At 39.9% G+C, this 25,664-nt stretch overlaps 2 protein-coding genes and 1 long non-coding RNA gene across 19 annotated transcripts in view; 1 reads left to right on the forward strand and 2 right to left on the reverse strand.

Annotated features, from left to right (window-relative positions):
• Positions 1-25,664, forward strand: part of LOC309619297 — a 388,116-nt gene that overhangs the window by 151,725 nt on the left and 210,727 nt on the right. Inside the window, exon 9 of one of the 14 annotated variants that reach the window (XR_014238873.1) lies at positions 3,581-4,115. The exons of the other annotated variants lie outside the window; for them this stretch is intronic. This is a non-coding gene — a long non-coding RNA (uncharacterized lncRNA). Of the gene's footprint in view, positions 1-3,580; positions 4,116-25,664 lie in introns of those variants that run through there. 14 annotated transcript variants of the gene reach the window in all.
• KRT20 (keratin 20) overlaps positions 1-25,664 on the reverse strand; it is an 84,383-nt gene that overhangs the window by 47,522 nt on the left and 11,197 nt on the right.
• On the reverse strand, positions 4,219-21,050 carry KRT23 (keratin 23). 4 transcript variants are annotated; one of them, XM_082374326.1, is made up of 9 exons: positions 17,935-21,050; positions 17,559-17,788; positions 17,032-17,275; positions 12,259-12,341; positions 11,429-11,585; positions 9,835-10,194; positions 6,908-7,128; positions 6,039-6,070; positions 4,219-4,595 (listed from the first exon to the last, which is right to left on the reverse strand). In XM_082374326.1, the coding sequence occupies exons 3-9, from the start codon at positions 17,203-17,205 to the stop codon at positions 4,522-4,524; spliced, it is 1,101 nt and encodes a 366-aa protein (XP_082230452.1). In that variant the 5' UTR covers positions 17,206-17,275; positions 17,559-17,788; positions 17,935-21,050; the 3' UTR covers positions 4,219-4,521. The 4 variants fall into 4 exon arrangements, with proteins under 4 accessions (XP_082230452.1, XP_082230451.1, XP_082230449.1 ...); XM_082374325.1 differs by having other exon boundaries at positions 9,835-9,957; positions 10,045-10,194; positions 17,032-17,788; XM_082374323.1 differs by having other exon boundaries at positions 17,032-17,788.

Genomic DNA, 25,664 nt, shown 5'->3' on the forward strand with positions numbered 1-25,664 from the left:
GGTAGGAATGAGATTAGAGTCCTAGGAGGGCTTGGCTAACCTTTCTAGACTTTACCTTCCTCATCTCCTAAACAAGTGGATTCAATCAGTTGCTTGCTATGTTTTCTTCTAATGCTACTATTTTTTGATTTGAACTTAGGCATGATGCCTAACTAACTATTAGAGAAATATAAAATGTGCATTTGGGAAATACTAAAACAATCTGATATTTCATTAAGGAAAAATTTACTTAGGTGTTTCTGATATTAAATCTTTTAGTCACTTGGCTTAGAGATGTTTTCCCTAAGGAGCCTCTTATCTGCATATGTTAATATTTTACTTTGCTGTGAAAAAATTCTAAGAGGTAAAAGAAATGAAGAGGCTAAAGTAACATGACAATTTTTTGTCATAGAAACTCATTATAGGAGCTTAACGCTTTGGGAAAATATTTGGCTAGGCACCTGAAAGATATCTTGCTAAACTTAGGTGGAAGTAAGTTTGCAAAATTTCGTGAAATATTTTTTAGTATTTATCTTTCTTTTAAGTTTTTATTCAGCTGTCCTTCCTGGATGCAGCTCTCTACAATTCTGTAAAATGAAACTCTGTTCACAAGCATTTGGGAGTGACATGAAGGAGGTCTTATTTTTCCATTAGTTAATTCTTATGGGATTAATAAGAATTAATTAATTCTTATGGGAGTATTAAAAAAATTAATAATATGGGGAACATGCAAACAAATACAAAAGCACTCATCTGAAGTTGCTAAAGCAGTAAGTTCTCAAAGTTAGTTGTACATTGTAATTACTTGGGAATCTTTAAAATATATGGATCCCTAGGTTCTAACCTTCAAAAACCTTGATTTAATTGATCTATAATGTAGCCTAGGCATCAGAATTTTTTAATCTCCCCAGATGATCCTGAGGTGCAGCCAAGTTTGAGAACCCATGTGCTAAAGTAACTTTCTCAGATCCCTTTCTCTTACCTACCTTTTCCCACTGTAACTTGTAATTCAAGTCCTTGCTCTCCTCTCAGCTTTATGACCTTTCCACCTATATACAATTGCTACATTCCTTAATAATGAATTTTTATGAAGTTTAGTTTCCAACTTCACACATCATTAACAGGGTAGGTGTATAAGAGCATTAATGGAAAAATGAACTTTTAGTAAAGGCATGCATTTGACTGGATTGAAAAATATTAAATGGATCTATCCACTCAACTGTGTTATTATGGTACTATTGGAAAATATGTTGACATAAATATTCCAAAATAATACTTGATAACTCTCTGGATTAACGAAGTATTTCTTTAATTGGATTTTGGGTAATGGAATAATTATTATTTACTTAAAGTGTTTCTGTAATGGAAACAATAGAATTTGTTACCAACTCCTTTATGTGGATTGGGTATGTGTGGGTCAAAACCAAATACAAATGAAAACTTCTTTAGTTGGCAACTCGCCTGAACCTACAGGCACTAATCAGGTTGTAATGGGTATTTTGAAATATTTTTGGACTTATTTAGATGTGGGAGAGAGGTTATTCTATATTGCCTAGAGCCTAAACTCATGCAATTGTCTCTTTATTCAGGAAAATGGTTTAATTTCTCTCTACTTGTCTGAAAAATTTATATGTTGAAATCTTAACCCCCAAAGGTGATGGTTGTAGGAGGTGAGGTGTTTGGGAGGGGCTTAGGTCATGAGGGTGGAGCCTTTATGAATGGGATTATTGCTCTTACAAAAGAGACCCCACAGAGTTCCCAAGCCCCTTCCATCATGCAAGGACACAGGCTATGAACCAGGAAGCAGGTCTTCACCAGAATGCAACTGTACTGGTGCCTTGGTCTTGGACATCCCAGCCTTCAGAACTGCGAGGAATAAATTTCTGTTGTTTTTATAAACCACTCAGTCTGTGGTATTCTATTATAGCAGCCTGAATGGACTAAGACAAGAGCAATTCTTTATCAATAGGGTGACCAACCACTCCAGTTTGCCTGGGACTGAGGGGTTTCCTGTGCAAACTGGGATGAGTTGATCACCTTACTTGGTACAGAGAAAATTAATACTTTAAGAATATTTTATTATTTTTTTTAACATCTTTATTGATGTATAATTGCTTTACAATGGTGCGTTAGATTCTGCTTAGCTCCTTGAATGAAAAATTATTATGTTTTGATTTATGATTACCAATCCTATATAAATTATGATAGTAAATGGGAAGTTACTGATTATTTTCTGGGTCTAGTAGTATAACTTTACCTTCAGCTTTATTTATTTATTTGTTTGTTTGTTTGTTTATTTATTTATTTATTTATTTATTTATTTATTTATGGCTGTGTTGGGTCGTCGTTTCTGTGCGAGGGCTTTCTCTAGTTGCGGCAAGCGGGGGCCACTCTTCATCGCGGTGCGCGGGCCTCTCACTATCGCGGCCTCTCTTGTTGCGGAGCACAGGCTCCAGACGTGCAGGCTCAGCAGTTGTGGCTCACGGGCCTAGTCGCTCCGCGGCATGTGGGATCTTCCCAGACCAGGGCTCGAACCCGTGTCCCCTGCATTGGCAGGCAGATTCTCAACCACTGAGCCACCAGGGAAGCACCAGCTTGTTGTTTTTTAATACTCTTCAAAAGATTTTGCTAGCAGTGCTCAAATTTCACCTTGAGAAAATACGTATATTTTATTTCTAATTTCTAGATTTCATGAAAGAGATAATAATGTCTAAAATAACAGAGTGAATTGATGCTAAAGTAGAGAAAAATATTAATTTTAAGATCTGCCTTGAGACTGAAGTACCCTGTTAACATAAAGATGTTCTCCTAGTAGAATGAAATAGAAAAAGAACTAATAACATCTAATATGGATCTCTTCTTGCCCCTCAAATCATCAAAAGTTTGCACAGAGAAGTACTGCACAAAGAAAACTCATTGAAGATGTTATAAATTGGTTATTTTTGAAATTCTTGGAAGTTATCACACAGTAAAGATAAATATATAATTTTACCCCAGAGAATTAATGTATTTCACTTAAACCAGTAATACATTTTTGCAATGATGTGATTAACATGGGTTCCTTTTGCCTAATTTCAGATTTTTAGGGGTTGGTTTTCTATTCTTTGTGCACTGAGAATGAGAAACACCACTTATTCCCTTAAAGGGAAGACTAATCCAGTTTTAACACATGCCCAGTTCAGAAAATGTCAAAAGCAATCCTTTCCAAGAGAGTATTCAAACACAGAGACAAAAAATATTCAGGGCATTGCCAAAAAATATCTTGGAAGTGATCCTTTCCAAGAGAGTATTCAAACACAGAGGCAAAAAATATCTGAGGCATTACCAATGTGTTAGATGACCATGGAACTAAATGACACCACTTTTAGGTTAACAACTGGAAATGGAGTCAAGAGTCCCATATCTAGACCCAGATGTGATAACCCAGTGGCTGTTTGGGTCAATGCCTTTATTGCTCTGGGCCTCAGTTTATTTGTAAAGTGGGAGAGTTTGACTAGCCTGTGCCTATGGGCCATTAAATTGTTAATATCCTATCATTTCATGTACAACATTCTGATGATGTCTTAGTGAATATGTGGATTTCTGTCTTCCTTTCCTCCAGCATTACTCCTCTGTACCAGCCTTGGAACAACGGCTTACATGGCTACAATCTGAGAAAAAGGCATCTTCTTCAGAGGACAGTGGTGCATAGTCTCTGTGCTTTAGTCCCTACTATACCTCAACATAATACGATGGATCCTAATGTTTGCAATTCAGATCTTGGATGAGTTGCTCCCCCTCTTAGGGTCTTAGTATCTATCTGTAAGGAGGATCTTTTTTTCCTGAATTTCCTTTTCTAGCTTTAACTCTCTTTTAGGCCCTGAAGGTTATTTATTTATTTATTTATTTATTTATTTATTTATTTATCTATCTATCTATCTATCTATCTATCTGTGAGATAGAATAGTTTTTGGTCATCTCGCATTCTCAGTGAGGCCTTTCTGGGTGTCCCTTTCTCTATCTCCACCCCGCCTTTCCTGCAGGCAGAAGTCTGGAGATCTGGAGAACTTTATGAACCACATCTTGTCCCTAGGTTGCATGGCTGCAGGTGACAATTCTGCCCAGTGTTTGGTTGCTGCAAACACATTCAAAGCATTAACTTCCCTCTGGCTCTTTTGTGGACCATGAATGCTCTGAGAATCCGTCAAGATGAGACCTTGAGGTCTTGTCTTGCCTTATGATATAAAATAAAAGACATGATTCAGCTGATGTGGAGTTTTATTGGCTACAAAACAGATGCACAATAATGGGAATCTGACGATTGTATTAGGAAAGGAGAGCTTTAAGCTCATGAACTCATACTCTGATTGAAAAAGTGCAGCTGTATATTAAGATCTTTTTGGAACATCTGGTGAGATTGTTACAGAGAAAAAAAAGATTCTAAGTTTGATAACTCCAAGGATACCTCTTAGGATTCACCCATTTGTGTCTGGGCAAGGACTTTCCATTGGGGGAAAATAGTTTTTACAACAGGCAAAAACTTTTATTGGCCTCAGCATACTTTTAGATCTCATTCACTTGAGAAAGAATTATTCTTCCATTGATGCTCTCCTGTATGATGACCTTGATCTTTGGAGCTGCAGATGAAAAAAAAAAAAGAGGAACAAAGAGGTCACTGCCATGCTCTTCTCACCATCTGAACTGTACTTCTTTTCAGTTCCCTGTTCTCAGTACCCAGAGGCTCTCTGTGCCTTCCAAAATGATCACTAAGCCATATGGTGGGCTCTGCTGGAGTGAAAAGGGATCTTACCAGGAAGATTTTTCCTCCTACCCTCCAGGAGATGACAATGTCTGAGCAGTGTCACCTTCTAGCAGTCAAGACCTTCATCCTAGGTGTTCCTGATACAGAATCTAGTCTCTGACCACAAGTGCTGGAGGGGGCCTTTCTGCTTATATGGGCTTTGAGCACTTGCACCACAGATCCTATGAGCTTATAGAGCACTAAATGCCATTCTGGGGACCTCACTTTAAGATCTAGAAAGCATGCCTCATGAAGGATGGGTGAGAAGCCAGGAATGTTTATCATGGTCTCAGTTTTCAAAGATATGATATATTTGAATAAGTGCTTTGTTGATACATCAATAAACCGATTCTAGACCAAAGGGAAGACTTGAAACCATTAATAGAGATCCAGGGAGAACTTTGTTAAAGTCAAACCTCTCCAATAGTAGATTGGACCACCCCCTCCAGTAATGGGCTCCCCATCCCTGGACATGGCCAAAGAGAGGCTGAAGGACCATCTGTTGGGATCTTGCAGAGGGATGGCAATGAAACCAGCTGTTCTGTGATGGTTACTTGGACTCTGAGTCCCTGAACCTCTAATGCCTGAGAACATTTTTATCATAAACTAATCAGAAAGTGCCACCTGTCCCAAACTGTGGTTTCTTAGAACTTTTCTGTGAGACATTAAAGGTAATCTGAGAAAATAGGGTTCCCAGATCAAAGGTATTTGGGAACACTGGGTTAAACAGTAAAATTTTTGCTGTGGTTTCTTTCTCTTTCTTTTTCCTTTTCTTCCCTGCAGCAGTATTTGTTCCATCTTTAATACTGAAATACAGCCTGATTTTTCACAAAGAGGATAATAGTACACAGTATACCCAGCCATATCGGGCCATAGAACACATCTTTTATAATACACAATTAAAATCTCATGGGACACTAGTGTTCCACAGAATATAGTTTGGGGAATTATGTGAAATCATTTCCTCTTAATTTTCTAGGGGTTTGGTCAACAGATCCCATAACTTATTAGAGATATAATAATATTAATGATCATTTTCATCTACTTTACTGCTTGCAAAGAGCTTTTATATATATTCTTTAGGACAATATTGAGAGCTCACTTTGTTCTGTCTTATCTAATTTGTTAATTGAATATTCCTGGCAATTTGGGAAGAAAATAAAAATTGAACACAGAACATTCAGGAGTACACGAGGGGTTATGAGTACTGCAGAATGGATAAATGTGCTGATTTATTTTAAAAAAGTAGATTCAAACAATGAAAGAATTTTTTTTTTACCTTTCACACTCGACTTAGATTCTTCCATTGTCCTATAAAAGTGATAAAGGCTCGTTTTAGTATTAGCAACAATCATAAAAAACTTCTCAAGATGAACTAACTTCCTTTGCCTGCTTGTAAATTCATAGCTATTTCATGAGGATAACTGTCTGAGTTCTGTAGTCTCAAGGTTGTGAGTTCATGGGAGAACCTTCCTGGACGCAGAAGGCAGGGAGTACTGCCTCCCACTGACCCTGGGGTCAGGAGAAGTCTGGTGAATCACCTCCATCCTTTCAGCCAGCTGCAGGCTTTGCCTTCACTAAGATCCTTTCCAGGGTCTGGGTCTGAAGCTTGGAATCTCTGGGCTTTTCAGATTGTTCAAAGCTTGTTCCAATAACATTTTATTTATGTGTCAAAAAAACTTCTAACCCTTTCTCTTGGATCATAGAACGTATGTGCCCTTTTTGTGGACAGGTATACCAAAAGTCAGAGATATCAGATTGAAAATCTAGACATCTCAATCTCTTATGAATCTTTTCCTGCTGTTAGAATAAAACAATCCCCCCACCTTTCTTTCTTTTTGGAGCCAAAATTGTGTGCATTCCCACTGGGAAACACTGTAGCCAAACCTTCTTAGTTGGTTCTTTCTAGAGATTTTAATATATTAGTTGAAACTGTTGACCTCATATCTTAGTGTCCTGGGAATAATAGCTGATGAATTCACACTTGCTACTTAATGGAATACAACCTGATCTAAATATCTTCAGGAGAAATTCAGCATAAACCTTTCTTTCTCTAGAGTGAGGATGGCTAACAGGACCATAAAGTATGTGAATGCACACAAGGGCGGATACCCTTTCCGTTCTCCTCCCTGCCAGCCTTTGCCTTACCCTCCATTCTCTCCATCCAGGAGCTGGCAGTAGGTGGAGATTTCCTTCTCTAGGTGGGTTTTGATGCCCAGGAGGACCTTGTATTCGTTGCTCAGACGCTCCAGATCATGGCGTAGCTGCATCAGTTCCTCCTCGTAGTGGGAGATGATTCTTTGTATGTCCTGGAGCTGGCAGGAGTACCGAGACTGGGTCTCTGATAACATGTTTTCTAAAGCAGATTTCTGAAAGAGGAATGATATATTTTTTTCATCAATTGACCGATGGCCTGATTCAATAACCTGTGCTTGCTGAGTAGTTAGAATACACCAACCACTGTGCTGGGTGTCTTTGGTGGAGCTGGGGCTGCGTGATGAGGAGAAGGCTGACATAGGTTTGGAGCCAGGCAGCGAGAAGTCAGGACTATCTGAATCCCATTTTCTGGGCATAAAGCCTTTGTGTCAGGGAGCTCTCGGCAACTTCACCGCATTTCTGTAGTGCTTATTATTTACGTAGCTTGTTTGGGAGTGGGTATATGCCACCTTGCCCTGATCTCTTCCTTACCTCCTTATGCTTACATTTTGTCTCTGGCCAGTCTGAAAACTCCTAGAGGGAAACGGCAGCTGGACTGCTGTCTCTTTGTATCTTCAGAGAAGGGTCTAGGGTAGGGATGCCAGAAAAAATAGGGGGTACCTGACTCAATTTGAATTTCGGACAAACAATGAGTAATTTTTTAGTATAAGTATTCCCAAGTATTGCCCCAATATTGCACGGGACTTACTTATACTAGAAAAACCATTTTGTTGTTGATCTGAAATTCAAATTTCACTGGGTGTCTTACATTTTAATTTGGTGAATCTGGCAACCCTAGTCCCAAGCAATGCTTTTTGATTATGACAATGGTAACATATGGTTATTTTTGAGGAAATTCTGAAAGCTGCAAAATGAAGGATACAGAGAACTGAGTTCAAGTCCCTGTTCTGTTTGGATTTACCACCTGCTTTTCTGGAGCACATAACTTTGATCTTAAAGAGAAACTCATAACTGTGCTAGATACTCTCACTTTATCAAGGCTGCTAACTCTCAGGGGGCCCTTCATGCTGCCTGGACATTAAGCCGTATGGCCCTGGTCTCGTCACTCTCCTGTTCTCCCAAAGGGCTATTTCATTCCTTCTCCTCTGTCCTCAAACCTTCCTCCCCCCTATCCTTTCGTTTAGCCCGTGGCCTTGCTTCCTCTGTCGCCGGAGAGATGAAAGCCATCAGGAGAGGACTCCCACCGGTTCCCGCCATCACTTCCACCCACAGACGTGAATCTGTATCTGATACTCATTCCCCTCCTGTTACAATGCATGAGCTGTCCATGCCCCGGTTATTTCAGCAAGTGCCCACCTTCTTGCAATGTGAATGTTTTCCTCTCTCCTAGATTATTCCCACCAGCTTTCAGGTAGAATAATTTCTCCCACCTTAAAATTTGTTCTTTCTTGAGCCCATAGCTACCTTCAGTGATCAGCCAATTTCTCTGCTCTCCTTTGTTTATGGCAAAGTTCCTCAAAGAGTTGTCTATACCCTCTGTTTCAAATTCCTCCTGACCTTCCTCCACGGGTCAAGGCTACACTGTTACCCCAGGGCCTCCTCTTCTCTCCTCTCGCTTCTTCTTCTCTTTGTTCACTCACTGCAGCCACACTGGCTTCCTGGCTGTTCCCTCCACCTGGAACCGCCTCCCCATAGCCACATAATGCACCTCCTTATCACTTTTAGGGTTTTGCTCAACTGCCACCTTAACAGTAAAGCCTCTCTCAACCATCTTGTTTAAAATGACTGTTCTTCACCTGGCATGCCTAACCTACCTCTCACGTTTCGTTTCTTTGTAGCACTTTCCTCCGTCTAACATATTACATATTTTGGTGATTTGTGCATTTTTTGTCTATCATCCACAGTAGAATACAAACTTCCTTATTATCGAATCTTCAGTACTTAGAATAGTGTCAGATAGTAGGATGCGTGAAAATGGATTTAAATGTCTTGCTGATCTCACAGGGTTGTGGTGAAATATCTAATGTTAAAATGTTTTGAAAGCTATAAAACACTGTAATTATGCTTCTGTTCATTATTATCACCTTGACAGTGTACATTTTAAATGTCTGTTCATCGTCACCGATTCCTAAAACATAACAGTAATATACCACGTGCACCTACAACAAAATGAACTAATTATTTCTCCTCAAGACTGAGGGCAGAGTAGCACTCGGGAATGATATTGATGAATGATTAGAAGATTCAGATAGGCTAAAAAGGGAATCCAATGATAGGTTTTATTTAATGAATTTTGAGTGCTTATGACGTGCATAAAAGCGTTTTACTGAAAACCATGATGATTAAAGAAATGACTTATACACGAGAACTTACAGTTTACTGGGTGATAAGACACACGCATAATGAATAAAGCAGTACTTTGGAGTCAGCCAGGCCTGGATTTGCCTCCTATTCATGTTGGCACCAGAATTTCTCTTTATTGGAATTTGGGGGGCAGCATGGTTGTAAGTGGGGAGGGTACTGATAGAGTTTATGGGGGTGTAAATCTGCCCAACCCCCCTGCCACAAACCACCATATGGCTTCACCATTGGCCACTTACTAGCTGTGTGACCTTGGCCAATTCACTTAACTGTTTGGGGCTTTGGTCCCCTCATCTCTAAAAGGGGGTCACCAAGACCTACCTGGAAAGGTTAATGTGAAGATTGATGATATTCAATGTAATGAATACGGCACAACCCGGACACCTCAATCAATGATAGCTCTTATTATCCTCATCATGGACAATTTGGATGGAAAGTGGGAATTTGGATGGAGAGATGCCCCAAGGGAGTTGGGGAGATGGGCCTGGGGGAGAGGTCAAGGAAGGCTTTGTGGAGAAGGAGGTACCTGACCCAGGATCTTCCCGGCTCAAACTCACCTTGTTGCACTGTGCCTGCAGGTCAATCTCCAGGGCCTGGAAAGTGAGCTTCAGCTCACAGATATCACTTTGGCTGCTCTGCACAGCTGTTGGACGGGCCACCTCCTGGGTCATGGCTGCTAACTGTGGGACCAAGCAAAGAGCAGAGGCATTGGCATTGGGACCACTTGGAAATGGAACCTTTGGGGAGTTTGGGCATCTTTCTTTTACCTGCTCTTTATACCAGTCTTGATGCTTCTTTATTATAAACTCATATTCCTGCCTCTTGTCCTCCAGGACCTTAATCAGATCTTCTCCCGGGGCTGTATCCACCTTCACATTGACCTTGAAGTCATTTGGCACATGATGTTCTTCCATTTCCTGTTTAATAACAGAGAGAGAAAATGAATCAGCTGTGACATCAGAAGGCTGGAAGTGTGTTAATGGGCAGCAGTTCGCAGATCTTTAAAAAACTCAGCTGGAACTTCCCGGGCGGTCCAGTGGTTGAGACTCTGTGCTTCCACTCCAGGGGTCGCGGGTTCGATCCCTGCTTGGGGAACTAAGATCCCACATGCTGCATGGCACGGCCAAAAATAAAATAAAATAAAATACACATTAAATTAAAAAAAAACTCAGCTTATGTGGTTGCCACTCTTTCACTGATTTGATTTGGTTTCTCATTTGTTGATGACAAAACAATACGTTTTTTCTCTTATAATTTTATAAAGTAAAGAATAGCACCAGACAGGGTAATCAAATGGCCTCTGTGATTACTGACTTAATCCCTGGTTGAAAACGTTTTGCAAAGCGTTATGCCTACATAGCGTGTAAAGTACTCTTCGGCAAATGTTCATACGTGAAGTGATGACACAATGAAACAGTTGAACATTTCAGGTTATAGGCCAAACTTTGGGGAAGCAGTTCCGTAACCCAAAGCCAAAAGGTGTAGAGACTTTCAAAATCTTGTCAGTGAATTATGACTCTGTAGGGCTGATGCCCATAGGGTATCATAAAACCAAGAAACCACAGGTAAGGTTTCATTAACAATCACTGTCTAACCAGCTGTGCAGAAGCTGAGGCTCTTTGATGTTCATAAGCAATTTTGTTTGCCTAAAATGGGGATTGTTTTTCTATCCTTTCGTCAGAGTCTCAGGGACTTTAGATGGATGGTAACTTTTTAAAAGTGAGTTAAATGTTTCTGGAAATTAGGACTCAGTTTTTGCCACTAGTTATATTTACCTGGATCAGTGGCAGATTCTCTTTACTCTGTTGTCCCCAATTTGCTGCACGTTGGGTTAATGAAAGAAGTTAGATCCCACACATTTATTTTTCTGGTATCATATTTACAAACAGGTCTAGATAAACATTGTATATTAACAAAACTGTTGACCTATGTCATCGTTAATTGCGATTGTATTTTGGCTGTTGTATTTGACATCTGGGTAGATAACCCTGAACTTGGAAAAATTAGACATTGAGATGGTTCCTTATGATTATTTAGGTTGAAGACAGTAGGGCTGGCATTCTGATGGTGGTTTCTTCTGTAGCTATTGAGTCGCCTGAAATGTGCAGATTAAGAGCTATGCTAGTTACCTGGACGTCCTGGGAATCCTACCTGCTCATGACGCTTCTTCATGAGGATGAGCTCTTCCCTCATCCCCTCGACCTCCTGTTCCAAGTCTGTTGTGACAATGGTCAGATCATCCAAGTTATTTCGGAGACTCTCAACTTCAATTTCCAAGTTTTTCTTGACAGAGTGTTCATTTTCATACCTTTGGTTAGAAGGAAGAGAAGAGTATACTTGCTGTTGGAAGGATTCACCTTAGTTTAGAGGTGAATATCTTACTTTTTACATTTAATAAGAGCACATGAATACATGCTGTGCATCATTCGTATGTCTGTTTCATGAAGGTTTTTCTATGATGGTGACTCAATGTTATTTTTTTTTATTAAAGAAAATGGAATAATAAACAGCCATATGCCCATCACTTGGATTTAGCAACTATTAACATTTTGCCATATTTGCTTCATCCATATTCTATTTTGTATTTTAAAGTAAATTATAGACATTATGACATTTCACCCCTGAATACTTCAGAATGTATCTTTTAACAAAAAGACAGTTTTCTAAATAAGCATAATAACATTATCACACCTAAAAAAATCAATAATAACTTTTAAATATTGTCTAAGGGTTTGTATTCACATTTCCCCATACCAAAAAGTGTATTTTATATCCAGGTTTTTTTTTAAACTAGGGTCTGGTCAGGTATTTGTTCTCATTATGCCTTTTCATTATAATTTACTAAGATGTTACATGTGGGTAATGGTGAGATAAGTTTTCCTTCTGCAAAACAGAAACAGAAACAAGAGCAATTCCATAAACAAAACAAAAAAACACCAAACAACCCTCCTGTCCCGCAGCACTGTGAAGAAGGAACTTACTTAAGGCTGAAGTCATCCACTGCTATCCTGGCATTGTCAATGAGAAGGGTTATCTGAGCGTTGGTCATCTTGCCATCTACTATCTGTAAAACACACACCAAGAGTCATTTCAGTTGTATACAAGCACACAGGAGAGCTGCGTTTATGCCCAGTTCCTGGGAATCTGACTTGTCAGCAGAGATGACCTCTTTTTCTAGCAGTGGAATAATGAGTAGTCAAATCAATAAATATTTACTGAGCAAAGCACACGAATGATTTTATAGTAAGGATATGGTCTGCAGTCACATTCACTGTCTTTTTTTTACTCTGACTTTTGACAGGATCGATGCAACTGCTCCAAGAATGATATAGGCGGGGGAAGGAGAGTAATGGTGGAAAATGCTTTTTAACTTTCTAGTACGATGCACTTGTTGCTGTTTTGCTTAAGCTCATCCACGTCTGAAGGTGTTAAAAGAAGTTTAGGTTCTGACTTCCTATTGTGAATATTAATTGGCTCTCCTAAAGTGCAATAATTATTTTAGATGAATGTAATTCTCCCTTGTGATAGCATTCATGTTTCTGATCAGTGAAACATGATCTGAGCAATGTGTCACTGATACAAAGTATCCCTGATATTAGTTTGTCAGACTAACTTTAAATGTATTTTATAGTACATTTAAACTAATTTTAAATGTATTTCATAATAGTCATCACATACCATAATTATTTTTTGCCCTAAATGACCATAGCCATACACATAACTTGTAGGTGTGTGTATGTATTTAAATTATTCCATGATGAGAATGCCCCAATTGTAGCTATCAAAATATTAACTGAACAGGAGGAGGGATAAATTGGGAAGTTGGGATTAACAGACACACACTACTATATATTAAATAAATAAACAACAAGGATCTACTGTATAGCACAGGGGACTGTATTCAATTTCTTATAATAACCTATAACAGAAAAGAATCTGAAAAAGATTATGTATACGTGTATAACTGAATCACTGTGCTGTACACCTGAAATATTTTAAATCAACTATACTTCAATTAAAAATAAAATAAAAAAAGTAAAATTAAAAAATATTAATGGAAATAATTCTTTATCATCAAATGAAGTAGCTTAATAAACTTTAACTGTGTTAAAACTTTAACTGTGTTAAGCTGCCTCCAGGTAAAGACTTTCACTAGATGTTTCTATTTTTTTTACTTTAAAAAGAAGATTATTGTTGGAAGTGTCTACCTGAGTAATTCTTTATATAAATATATGATTTGTAAATACTTCTAGGTAGTTGTAATCAGAGAAATACACATATCAGAGAAATAATATATGAAATGCACATTTGATGTATGTCACTGTCTTGGGGAAAATTGGATGGAAGATATCTCAATAGCAAAAGTATAATACTGCTTTTGTACCAAGTATCGTGCTGAATCAGGAACCAGGAGATTTTCCTTTTACTTCCACTTACTGACCATCCACGTGAACTTGGGCCAGTCACCCAACTCCCTGAACTTCCATTTCATCATCTGTTAAATAAGGAGTTTGTACTAGAAGCAGGTGACCTTAGAGGTCCTAGCTCCAAACTTCTGTAACTTACTTGGAGCCAGAGAATCCTGTGACATTCCCATTGTATTTATACAGACAATTCCTTTATTTAGAAAGGATTTTCTTAAGACAAAGTTATACCTCAACACAAAGACGCCTTTTAAAAATCTGGTCCTGTTCAAAGCTCCACTGATTACTAGGAATTTGGTGTCATGAATACACAACAGCAGGATTTAGAGGTGTTCAGTACACTGGGTATGGAACTCCCAGAGCAGGGCCTGGGGTCATTCTCCAGCACCCACCCGCTGGGTGAACTTGGCCCATTCTCAGTTTCTTCATCCATAAAATGGCAATAATAACATTAGCCGCTTCACCAAAGAGTTATGAGAATCAGATTCAAAGAGATTAAATAAAATACCGTTGTAAAATACTTATCATTTCTCGGCACACTGTAGACTCTCTGAAAAATCAGTTGAAACTAAATTAGTTCAGAAAAATGTAAAATATTTAATTTTCTTTTTTAAACGTTTTATGACTAGAGCCAATGTCTGCATTGGATAAATCCTAGGTTTTAGACGTTGAGATGCACCCTCCACATTTTGCTGTTCTTGGTGGGAGATAGCCAAGCTGGCCGCCCCTGCCCAACTTCTTGCTCCCCTTGGTGGATTCCAAATGGTATTATGACTACTTCTTTTGCTCTAAAAAGGGATTCTGTAGGTATTTCCTTGTCTTCCCTCTACAGTGCTGCTTAGGGATTTCTTACCAATGCTTTTCCCTCCAGGCTCTATAGTCTTTGCATGATCTAAGCTCATGGGAGATGAAAAGTAGCTCCATCCAAAATGGCCTGACGACCCCGGCAGTTAGCTCAGTTATGCACTGAGGTTTTGCTTGACATCCAGAGAAACTATGCACTGTACACACCATAGAATCAGAAAATAAAAAACACCACCTGTGTTGGAAACACCATAGTTTTCCAGTAACAAGGGACCAATTAAGTACCTTATGTATAATAGACTTCTAACTGGAAGACCATGGAGTAATCATTAAGAACATCACTTCCGTATAGAAGGGATAAATAACAAGGTCCTACCGTATAGCACAGGGAACTGTATCCAATATTCTGTGATGAACCATAATGGAGAAGAATGTATATATATGTTTAACTGCTTTATTTTGCTGTACAGCAGAAATAACACAACATTGTACATTAACTATATTTCAGTATAAAAAAAGAACATCAGTTCCTATGTACTGATACAGGAAAATCTCCAAGATATATTAAGTTTGAGACAAAGGTGAATTTAGTTCACAGAAATGTACCAATGTTGCTTCCTCAGTTGTGACAAATGTGCCATGGTGATGGAAGATTTTAATGATATGGGGAGCTGGGTGAGAGATTTATGGAAAGTTTCTGTACCATGTAAATCTAAAATTACTCCACATGAAAAGTTTATTAAAAAATAATAATAAAGGTGCAAAACAGTGCGTGGGACTTCCCTGGTGGTCCAGTGGGTAAGACTTCATGCTCCCAATGCAGGGGGCCCGGGTTCTATCCTTGGTTGGGGAACTAGATCCCCCATGCAGGCCGCAACTAAGAGTCCGCATGCCGGAATGAAGATCCCTCGTGCTGCAACTAAGACCGGGTGCAGCCAAAATGAATGAATGAATAAATAAATAAATAAATATTTTTAAAAAGATAATTTATCCATGGCAAAACCCACATCAAGAGTCTGATTCCCCCAGGTAGCATTCTCATAGTACACGAGTTGATATAGAACACATTTAAAAACTGAAACTATTTCCTACTTGTTGGGTTACCTGATACAATATTGTGATACAATCACTATTTCTGAGACATCCTTCACAGTAATTAATGAATAAGGATGGCTTGAGAAATAATATATGAGGCATAGGTTTTGCATTGTATGTTGTAATTAATGAGCGGGATTCTCCCCAAGGCCCTGAGTTCATCCTTTTAAAGGAATCTAGTTGGTGTATTAGTGCAGCATCGTTGCTCCAGGGTGTGTAATCTCCTACCAGGGAGAGGAAAATAGAACTTTTGACTGTAAACCAACAAGCCAAATATAGTACTATTGAGAGCCATTCTATATCCTAATATTTGCATGACTATGGCCAACTCTGTGCTTCAAAAGGAATAGATTAATTTTTGAAATCATTTTCTTTGTTTTATTTTTGGCCAAGCTGTGCAGCTTGCAGGATCTTAGTTCCCCAACCAGGGATTGAACCCGGGCCCTGGGTAGTGAAAGGGCCAAGTCCTAACCACTGGACTGCCAGGGAATTCCCGAAATCATTTTCTTATAGACTTTTGGAGTAACACTTAACATCCCTAGAGTGGGGGAGAAGAGTGCTGTATCTATGCAGAACATTTCATGAGTCATGAAAGGCCCAGGAAGGGGTCTCTTTCTAGGATAGGTTAAATCATGATCTTACAGGAAATTTTCTGGGATCACTTTACAGAAGAGGGAATTTATATAGCTTTAAAATATAACCTAGGAGATGACTGGATTCCCTCTACTTCTAGCCGATATTTTGAGACATCCCAGAAGGTAGAAGGTTAGCTTTTTAAATGTTTGGTTGAAAAGTTATTTATTTTTTGAAGACGTCTTCATAATCCATCCTAACTCTGAGATTCTAAAAATCATGCTCATTTTATTATTTTTTTTCCTAGCAATATGCCATTTTCAGAACTGTGAGTGGCTAGAATTCAGAACTTCTGGCAGTCCCCAAGAGGAAATATCCAGGGATATCACAAAGATGTATCTGCTAGTGGAGTGACAGCTTTTAGGTGTGATCTCCAAAATAGTACGGCTCAGCCTTTCTTTGATGGACGATCACATGGTCGCCAGGACTTTGAGGTGGAGCAGAACCGATGTAATGAGAAAGTAAATGCTCTCTTGTGCCTTGTGCCCTGAGCGTGCGGAATGAGGACCAGCCCTGATCGTTACGATTACATCGTCGGATCTTAAGTGATACTGGATAGCACCTGGTTGCTTTCCATTTCTCTATATAGTTCATGTACAGAAGATTAAATATACAAAACAGACTTTCCCAAGTCCAAATTTAAGGTATGATAAGAAAATATCCTTGAATACTTTTGTTCAGGATAACTTGAAGCTCTTTTGCCATTTTCCTGCAATTATCTTTTCTACTGATTTCTCCTCCCCTGGTCCCCTGGAAATGCAGCCCCCTCTCGAGTTCCAGGGTCACCCAGGATCTTACCTGCTCCTGCAGGCAGCTGACCTTTTCCTCATATTGGGAGTAATCTTGCTCACTGCCCGGATCTCTCTGCTGATGCCACTTCAGGATGCAACTTTCGAGTTTCACGTTGGCCTCCTCCAGGGCGCGCACCTTGTCCAGGTAGGAGGCCAGGCGGTCATTGAGGTTCTGCATCATCGCCTTCCCATTTCCGCCTAGGAGGGAGCTGCCTCTTCCAGACCCCCAAGACCCCCCAGGGGGTGGACATCTGGGCAAGGAGAAGGAAAGCGAGATGCAGACCCCCCCTGCGCCACCGTGGACGCTGGGAGCCCGGGGAAACCTCCCTGGCTGGCCCCAGCTGCTTCCTGTGCCATAGAGGGAGCCTGAGGGGGTCTGGCTGAAGCTGTGGCTGGAGTTCATGGTCCCATCTGTGTCTGGGGCAGGGCTGGACTCTGGTCCACTCCCTGGCACCGCAAAACCGAGCCGCCGCAGACTGCCCCGGGTGGTTTTATGCCCTTTGCTGTGGGAGTTCCCTTCTCTGACAACTGTACCAACAAGATCCTATAATTGTGCAACACGTGTTTCCTCTTGGTCAATCCCGAAGCGCCCCTGGGCCTTCACACACGGTATTGTTGTTTACAGCCGCATCGATATACCAGCTTGCTTCTCCCTTCCAGCTGTAACCCGCAGGTGTGGCCCACGACCTTAGGTGGGTATTCGTCTCAGGGGTCTTTCTAATCTTTCCGTGGGTTTTTTCCATTGTCCATTTATCTGAAAAAGTCTGATTAAAGTCCACAGAAAGCTTATTTGGGGTAGCACAGATTTCCTTCCAAAAAGTAGACATTAAACACACAGACACACACCCTCCCCACCCCAACCCCCAAATAAACACACCCCGGCTCTGAAGCGAGGGTGGAAGGGACTCACAAGGGAAGAGACAGATCAGAACAGAATCTCAGGTCCTGGAATAAAAATACTCGCGGGGAGGAACTGGAGACCGTTCTGGATATCCGATACCTCTGTCGCAGTCAGTGTTGGATGAAAAGAAATTTCAAAGGAATCATTCTTGAGAACAAACCCGCAATTGTAATTAATTAATGAATGACTGAGCCTTCCACTTCCAGGGTGCCTTTTGTCCCAGCAAACAACCCCAGCCTGTGCCCAGGACTTTCCTCAGCCCCTGGGAGGCATGCAGCCTTCGTTAAGCGGCCGGCAGCCCTGTCCTGGCTGAGTCCTGGAAAGGCTGGGTTCTGTGTGTCTGTGACCTGCAGAGGGAACAGAGGAAAACAGGAAATGTGCCATGGGTTGTCTAACGTGCTTGATGAATTTTATGCTTTGGCTGCCAAGGGAAAGGTTAGGAATGAGTAAAGAAATAGTCTGGGGGGCAGGGAGCCACGTGCTGCTTACTGGCAACTAGATTCAATGGGGACTTAGGAATAAAATGGCAGCATCTTGAAGGGACTTTGGTGTTCCTTGGTCCAAGCCACTAATTTTACAGATAAGGAAAACTGAGCCCTGTGGGGCGGGGAGGGCATGGAGGACAGATCGTGGGTTAGTGGCAAAGCCAGGGCAGGGCTCTTTCTGCCACATAACATTGTAATCGTTGAGTCGAATCTTGATGGAGTCCTGTACCACACTTCTCTTTCATAATGGTGTTAATGGGACTTCCCAGTTTACATAGCCCTTTGATATTCTTTATTTAATCCACACAACAACTCTTGATGTAGCCCGGCAAGAGTTATTTTTTCCATTTTACAGATCAGGGGCTCATGGAGGTGAATGATGGGGAGCTGATTTGCATGTGTAATGGAAGTCAACAGGGGAATTTGCAGTCGTTACGGACTTGGTCTGTGCTGTTTCCACTGCTTGGAAAGCCACTGCTTGTGCGGCCTAGGCCTGCTCCCCTGCCTTCCAGACGTAGTTCAAGGGTTACTGATTTCAACAATCGTTTTCTGAATCTTCTTGCATGAGTTGGGTGCCCCTTCTTTGAGGAAACTGCCTTTTCTAGATCCCAAGATGCTCCAGGGGGCAGACGGTATCCCCACCCCAGAGCAGAAGCTTGGGAGCCCCACAGTGGAAGCTGGGAGTCCCCAGCGAGGTCCAGCCACCTCTGGGAGCTAAGTCCACCCCCATTCTTTCACTCACTACGTAATACTGCATTTGTTACACTCCTTGGGGACTGCAGGCTTCTTGAAAACAAGGATAATGTCTTCTATCTTTAAAGCACCAAAGTCTGGCTTCTCATAGGCATTTAATAAACGTGTGTATTAACTCAATAACGAACTTTTTTAGAGTCAGGATTTTAACTCAGGCCTCTGATGCCATCACCTCCTGCCTCTTTTAGGAGTGTGAGTTGTAAAACCAGAGAGTAGGAAAAAACCTCTCCAAGGGGGAACCAGCCAGCCACAAAGGCAAAATCATTCCTAATTACAAATAAAATCAACTAAAGCACACCAGCTCTGCTTGTCCACCCTAGCAACAAAACCTTGCAAAAGTCCTCTGGACTTTCCTCATCTCACTGTGTGAAAGATGCAAAAATTCAGTCAAGACTTGAGGGAGTGCCGTTTTCAAGTGTTCTACAGCCACTTATACATCTCTCAATGTGAAAGACAGAAGGGAGACATGAAGAACATAGAGCAAATGAGGGAAACAAAGAGACTTGTTTCGACGTGTGGTGGCCATGTTCTGATGGACGCAGATGGTTCCCGATCGTTTGTTTGACTCAAGGTTAAGGTCGGCTCAGGTTTGTGTTCACACGGACCCAGCTTCACGTCCATCTGTAGGACATGAAAGGGCCAGGCTGCGCTCCGTTTCCCTAAACTCCCTCACAAGCATCTGCGATGAAATTGATCGTTCCCTGCTCATTTCAGGTGTGTCTGAGTGGCAGTGACTTCTCAGCTCCTTAAATTTTGCCCATGAGCCATTTTACATCAGTGTGTGGGAGTTTGGTTTATAAGAGTTAACCTTGAGTGAAATATTTCTAGCATTGGAGCAGGACCAGGGAAAGGAAAAAACTGGTGGTGCGTTTTGAGAGGACTTGGGAGAAGTCATCTCTCTAGGAGCATAATACAATGATTTTCCTTGTAACTCCCAGTGCGTGGGGTTCCAATGGACTTTAGAAGAAATAGTGGGGTTTTGTTTGTTTGTAAAAATGACACACACTTGTTATTAAAAAATTCAAGTAATATATGAAAGTATAAGAAGAAAGATTTTTGAAAACTTTCTAATTTCACCACACAGACAGCCATTGGTAAAATTTGGTGAACATTATTTCAGATACTCTCCATCTGTATATATTGGTAGACATATGAACAGCTAGAATAATTTTAGAAAAATGACCTCACACTGTTTATTCTATTTTAGAAGAATTAGGTTAATTTAAGAACTTTAGTTGATAAATAAGAAACTAAAATGAATTCACTTTAGTTACAGATTTTCTATAGGATTTAAAAACTTTCATCCTATTTTTTTAATTTTACAATTTTTAAGGAGAGTAAAATGACACCTAAGTGCCAGTGGGTCATTGTGGAATCACAGAACTGGGAAGAGAGCCAACAACCAGTCATTTGGTGTAGTTCTCTGCTTTTAGGTAGGTTGACTGCAAATTGCTGAGCTTATTTTTAAACGATTTTTAAAGAACTCAAGGGATAAAGGCTCAGTTGCACTCTCAATAGATGTCCATCCTTTTGGTCACTAAGCATTTCACCTGTGATAGGGTTTCATGAATTTTGGGGGGATGGTATTTCTATGGAGTTCAAATTGTTCAGCATTTAAATTATTCTTCTTTGCATGACTTTCCAGGTAAAAGATTTGTAATTTCCCATTAGGTTCATCTTTCTGATAACCTGAGATGTCGTCATTAAAATGGAATGGGTATTTTGCAGGAGAGGTAGGTGGTAAGTGGATGAATGGGGTTGCACGTGGGTGTATCAGGGATCAGAAGAGAGCCCTGTCAACAGTTAGCTGCCATTAACTGGAAGCACAGTGTGTTTGTGCCTTTCAAAGACAGCTGTTCATCAATGAAGCATTCCATAGTCACCCTCTTCTTTATAGTGAGAGAAGAGTGGTCAAAACAGTCCCCAAATAGATTTTTACTATGCATGACATTTCAGAACAGATGAGTAGTAGATCTTCAAGCAAAACTGTTATGTCATTATCCTATGATTTAGAGGGTTGCATCGAAAGGTTAGACATTTATAGAAATAAAACACAGCTTCTGCAGTGACACCAGGGCAGACATTCTGTAAGTGCCTAAATTTATCAAACTGTGGCCAAATAAAAATACAATTTTCTTGTATTTTGATTTTTCCTGGAAAAAGGTGCTGACAGCTAGAAGGTTTAAATTAAGAAGTATTCAATGTGGTATTTCAGACTAGGAGGGGAAGGCAAGCCAACTTAAAGTTGCTTCCAAATATATGTCTATATTGACTGACAAACCAGGAAAAATAATAAAAAACACATACAGGCAAAAAGAGTTTTAAGATCATAGAAGGAAATTTTCTCAAATGGAGGTAATGAGACAACTATGTTGGAAACCCTTCTTTTTTTAAATTTTTATTTTATATTGGAATATAGCTGATTAACAATGTGTTAAGTTTCAGGCGTACAGCAAAGTGATTCAGTTATACATATACATGTATCTGTTCTTTTTCAAATTCTTTTCCCATTTAGGTTATTACAGAGTATTGAACAGAGCTCCCTGTGCTATATAGTAGGTCCTTGTTGGTTATCTATTTTAAATATACCCTTCTTAATTTGATTTTTAAAAGCAGGAGAGAATTAGATAAGGAAGCTGAGGTGAACACAGCCTTGTAAGTGACCACAAATGAATAATATCGGGGGCCTTAAGAGAAGAGTTAGGGGGCTTCCCTGGTGGTGCAGTGGTTGAGAATCTGCCTGCTAATGCAGGGGACACGGGTTCGAGCCCTGGTCTGGGAAGATCCCACGTGCCGCGGAGCAACTAGGCCCGTGAGCCACAACTACTGAGCCTGCGCGTCTGGAGCCTGTGCTCCGCAACAAGAGAGGCCATGATAGTGAGAGGCCCGCACACCGCGATGAAGAGTGGCCCCTGCTTGCCACAACTAGAGAAGGCCCTCGCACAGAAACAAAGACCCAACACAGCCAAAAATAAATAAATAAATTAATTAATAATTAAAAAAAAAAAAAAAGAGAAGAGTTAGGAAATTTGAAGAAGAGAAGATATCAGAGTAAAGAAAGAGAAAGCAGATTTCAATTAAATAAGATCCGTATTGACAGAAATCTAAGTAAGTGTTTATCCAGGTCCTAATCGGTATTAGTATATTTCTGAGCAATTTGGATCACATAAAAAGTGAAAGACATGTTTGCTGCACGTGCTGTACATCAAGCACCTGCCTCATTATCCCAGCACTTAATTGTACAGAAGGTTAAAGGCCCAGCCTATGGATGACTCATCTTTAATTTCTCAGTACTTCCAGTTTATAGAGGGCTGTGGCAGGCCCTCCATCAATGCTTCTTAACCTTGGTCTTGGGAAGAATATAAAGCAGTGGATTTTGTACAATAGACAGATAGAAATGAGAGGAAAAAGAAAGATGACAGGTGGCAGGTGTAGTTAAAAAATATAAGCTCTGCAACAGAGTGAATACTTAAGGGACCCTCGTGGTCAGAAAGGAGCAAGGGTCCCAGGTAATAGAGTCAGAAAGAATGGATGGAAGGGAAGACATATCCTGTAGAATTTCCCAAAATCTGGATTTTTCTGATTGCATCCCTGTGGTATTTTTTTACATGTTTCCTCTGGCCCCTGTTTTTCTTGTGAGGTGGTAGTTAGATCTAATGGCTTTATTAGATTCAGGTTTGGCATTTTTGGCAAGAATACTTCATAGGGAGTATTGTGTACTTCCTATCACTTGTAACAAAATGTCTTATATCGACCTTACTTGACCATGGATGCTTAAGCTCTTGTAGCTTCTGTATCCATTGGGAAGATTTCCCAACTGAAAACAAGACAATGCTTCAAGTTAAGCTGAGATTTTTAACTTGGAATTCAGTGGATAGACTTCAGGAAGTTAGTAAAATCTCTTAAACAATATGCAGAATTCTCTCTGCATGGTCATATGTTTACTCTTCTGAGGGGAGATTATAACTTCCATTAACTTTTCAAAGGAGTATATACATAGAAAAAGTTAGGATCCAATGATATAAAACTTTAAAGGTTCCTTCTTTCTGTTGGTCTCTAGTAGCAATAAGACATTTAGGATTTTTATGCTTTATAGGAACATACTATTGGACTTTGAAATGAACCATATTTATCATCTGCCTCATGCCCATCATTTTACAGACAGGAAACGAAAGAAGGGAAGTACTTCTGGCAAGGGCCCATGGCTCGTTAACAGTGGAGTGAGGGCTGGCATCAGTATTCCATTATATTGTTATAGAGCTCCTTATTCTCTCTATTTTATTATTTACAAGAGGCTAGCTATGTTTATTTTAAAAAAAATTTTATTGGAGTATAGTTGCTTTACAACGTCGTGTTAGTTTCTACTGTACAGCAAAGTGAATCAGCTGTACATATACATATATCCCCTCTTTTTTGGACTTCCTTCCCATTTATATCACCACAGAGCACTGAGCAGAGTTCCCTGTGCTACACAGTAGGTTCTCATTAGTTATCTATTGTATACATAGTATCAATAGTGTATATATGTCAATCCCAATCTCCCGATTCACCCCACTCCCCCTTCCCCCTTGGTATCCATATGTTTGTTCTCTACGTCTGTGTCTCTATTTCTGCTTTGTAAATAAGACGTCTATACCAATTTTTTCAGATTCCACATATATGCGTTAATATACCGTATCTGTTTTTCTCTTTCTGACTTACTTCACTCTGTATGACAGTCTCTAGGTCCATCACGTCTCTATGGATGACCCAATTTCGTTCCTTTATATGGCTGAGTAACATTCCATTGTATATATGTACCACATCTTCTTTATCCATTCCTCTGCTGATGGACATTTATGTTGTTTCCATGTCCTGGCTATTGTAGATAGTGCTACAATGAACATTGGAGTGCATGTGTCTTTTTGAATTATGGAGCTAGCTATGTTTAAATGTTTCTATTACTTTTTTTCTACTACTTGCAAAGATTCCATTATTAGTTACAGCCCATAACCACAAATATTAATACTTAGGGTTAAAGCCTTCTAATTTAATTCACTTAATTAATTATTTTATTGAGAGTTTACTTTAGAAGTGCTCTGATTCTGAGACTAATAAGACACAGTCCCTGCTTTCAAGGATCCTTCAGTCTGTGGATGGGGGGTTTGTTTTTTTTGTTTTGTTTTGCAAATTCAGTCCTCTGCCAAATGACAAAAACTGTTCTGTGAGGGTCTGTTCTGGGGTGCTTAGGAGCAGCTACTCATCTTTACCCATTTGTACCTTGAACTCAGAGTTTCTAGTTCTCAGGGAGACAGTTTAGCATTATCACTGACAGAGAAATCCTCATTTTCCTGTTTGTCAGGATCTTTTCACCTTTGATCGATGAAGTCATCATCATTGGAGTGACATATTTGTCATTCAATATCTTAGTGTGAAGCTTGGGAAGAATGGGTAGGCTTCTCCCATGATGCTGGGAGTTGAATCTCATTTATCACCGTCACCTTCAAAAAAGGAGGCCAATCTCTACCCCTTTTCTAACTTCCTTTTCCAGCTGACACCAAACCTATCAGAGAAGGTAAATGATATGCTAGCCAGATAACTTCTTTGAAAGGAGTGCCAGGACAATCTGGTTCAAACCTGACTTTAGAAAGATCCTTCAGTCCTTTTGTGCTACCTTTGGCATGTCACCAAGCCTGTTGGGGTGATTTTGTTCATTTAAGCCTGCAGAAGAAAGGCAGATCCTCACTGGTGGGTGGGGAGTGCTAGTGCAAGACTGAAATGATTTCACTCTTCTTTTTTTCTCCTTATTATCATCTTAATCCGAAGAACATAATAGGTAATCAAATAAATCCCTTGTACAAAGGCTGTTGTCACTGATAATCCTTGAATTAACCCACAATTTAGCTTTAGTGCCTATTGGGTGTGACTTTCTTTTGCCATTTAAGGAGACATTTTGAATAACTGTGGTGTTGGTTTGCTGAGACATCATCTCATGCAATTTGCTGAAATCTTATTTTGTTAAATTGAGGTGTTGCTGACTTCTAATATTATGTTAGTTTCAGGTGTACAACATAGTGATTTGATATTTTTATAGGTTATGCACCACACAAAGTTACTACAATATTATTGACTATGTTCCCTGTGCTTTACATTACATCCCCATGACTTATTTTTTTAAAAAATAACTTTAATTGTGACAAACCATAGTATCTAACATGGAAAGAGCATTATAGATGCCACTTGAAAGATTTTCCAAGAATTTTATTCTCTTGGCTGAAGATGGATAATCTGTAGTTTGTGCCTCTTATTCTCCTTCACATACTTTGCCCGTCCTTTGATTCCCCTCCCCTCTGGCAACCACCAGTTTGTTCTCTGTATCTATGAGTTTGTTTCTGTTTTGTTATATTTGTTTGTTTTTCAAGATTCCACATATAAGTGAAAATATACAGTGTTTGTCTTTCTCCATCTGACTTCTTTCACTTAGCATAATACCCTCTGGGTCCATCCATGTTGTGGCAAAGA

The sequence above is a fragment of the Balaenoptera borealis genome (assembly GCF_965194805.1).
Source record: "Balaenoptera borealis genome assembly, chromosome: 20".
NCBI classification, from domain to species: domain Eukaryota; kingdom Metazoa; phylum Chordata; class Mammalia; order Artiodactyla; family Balaenopteridae; genus Balaenoptera; species Balaenoptera borealis.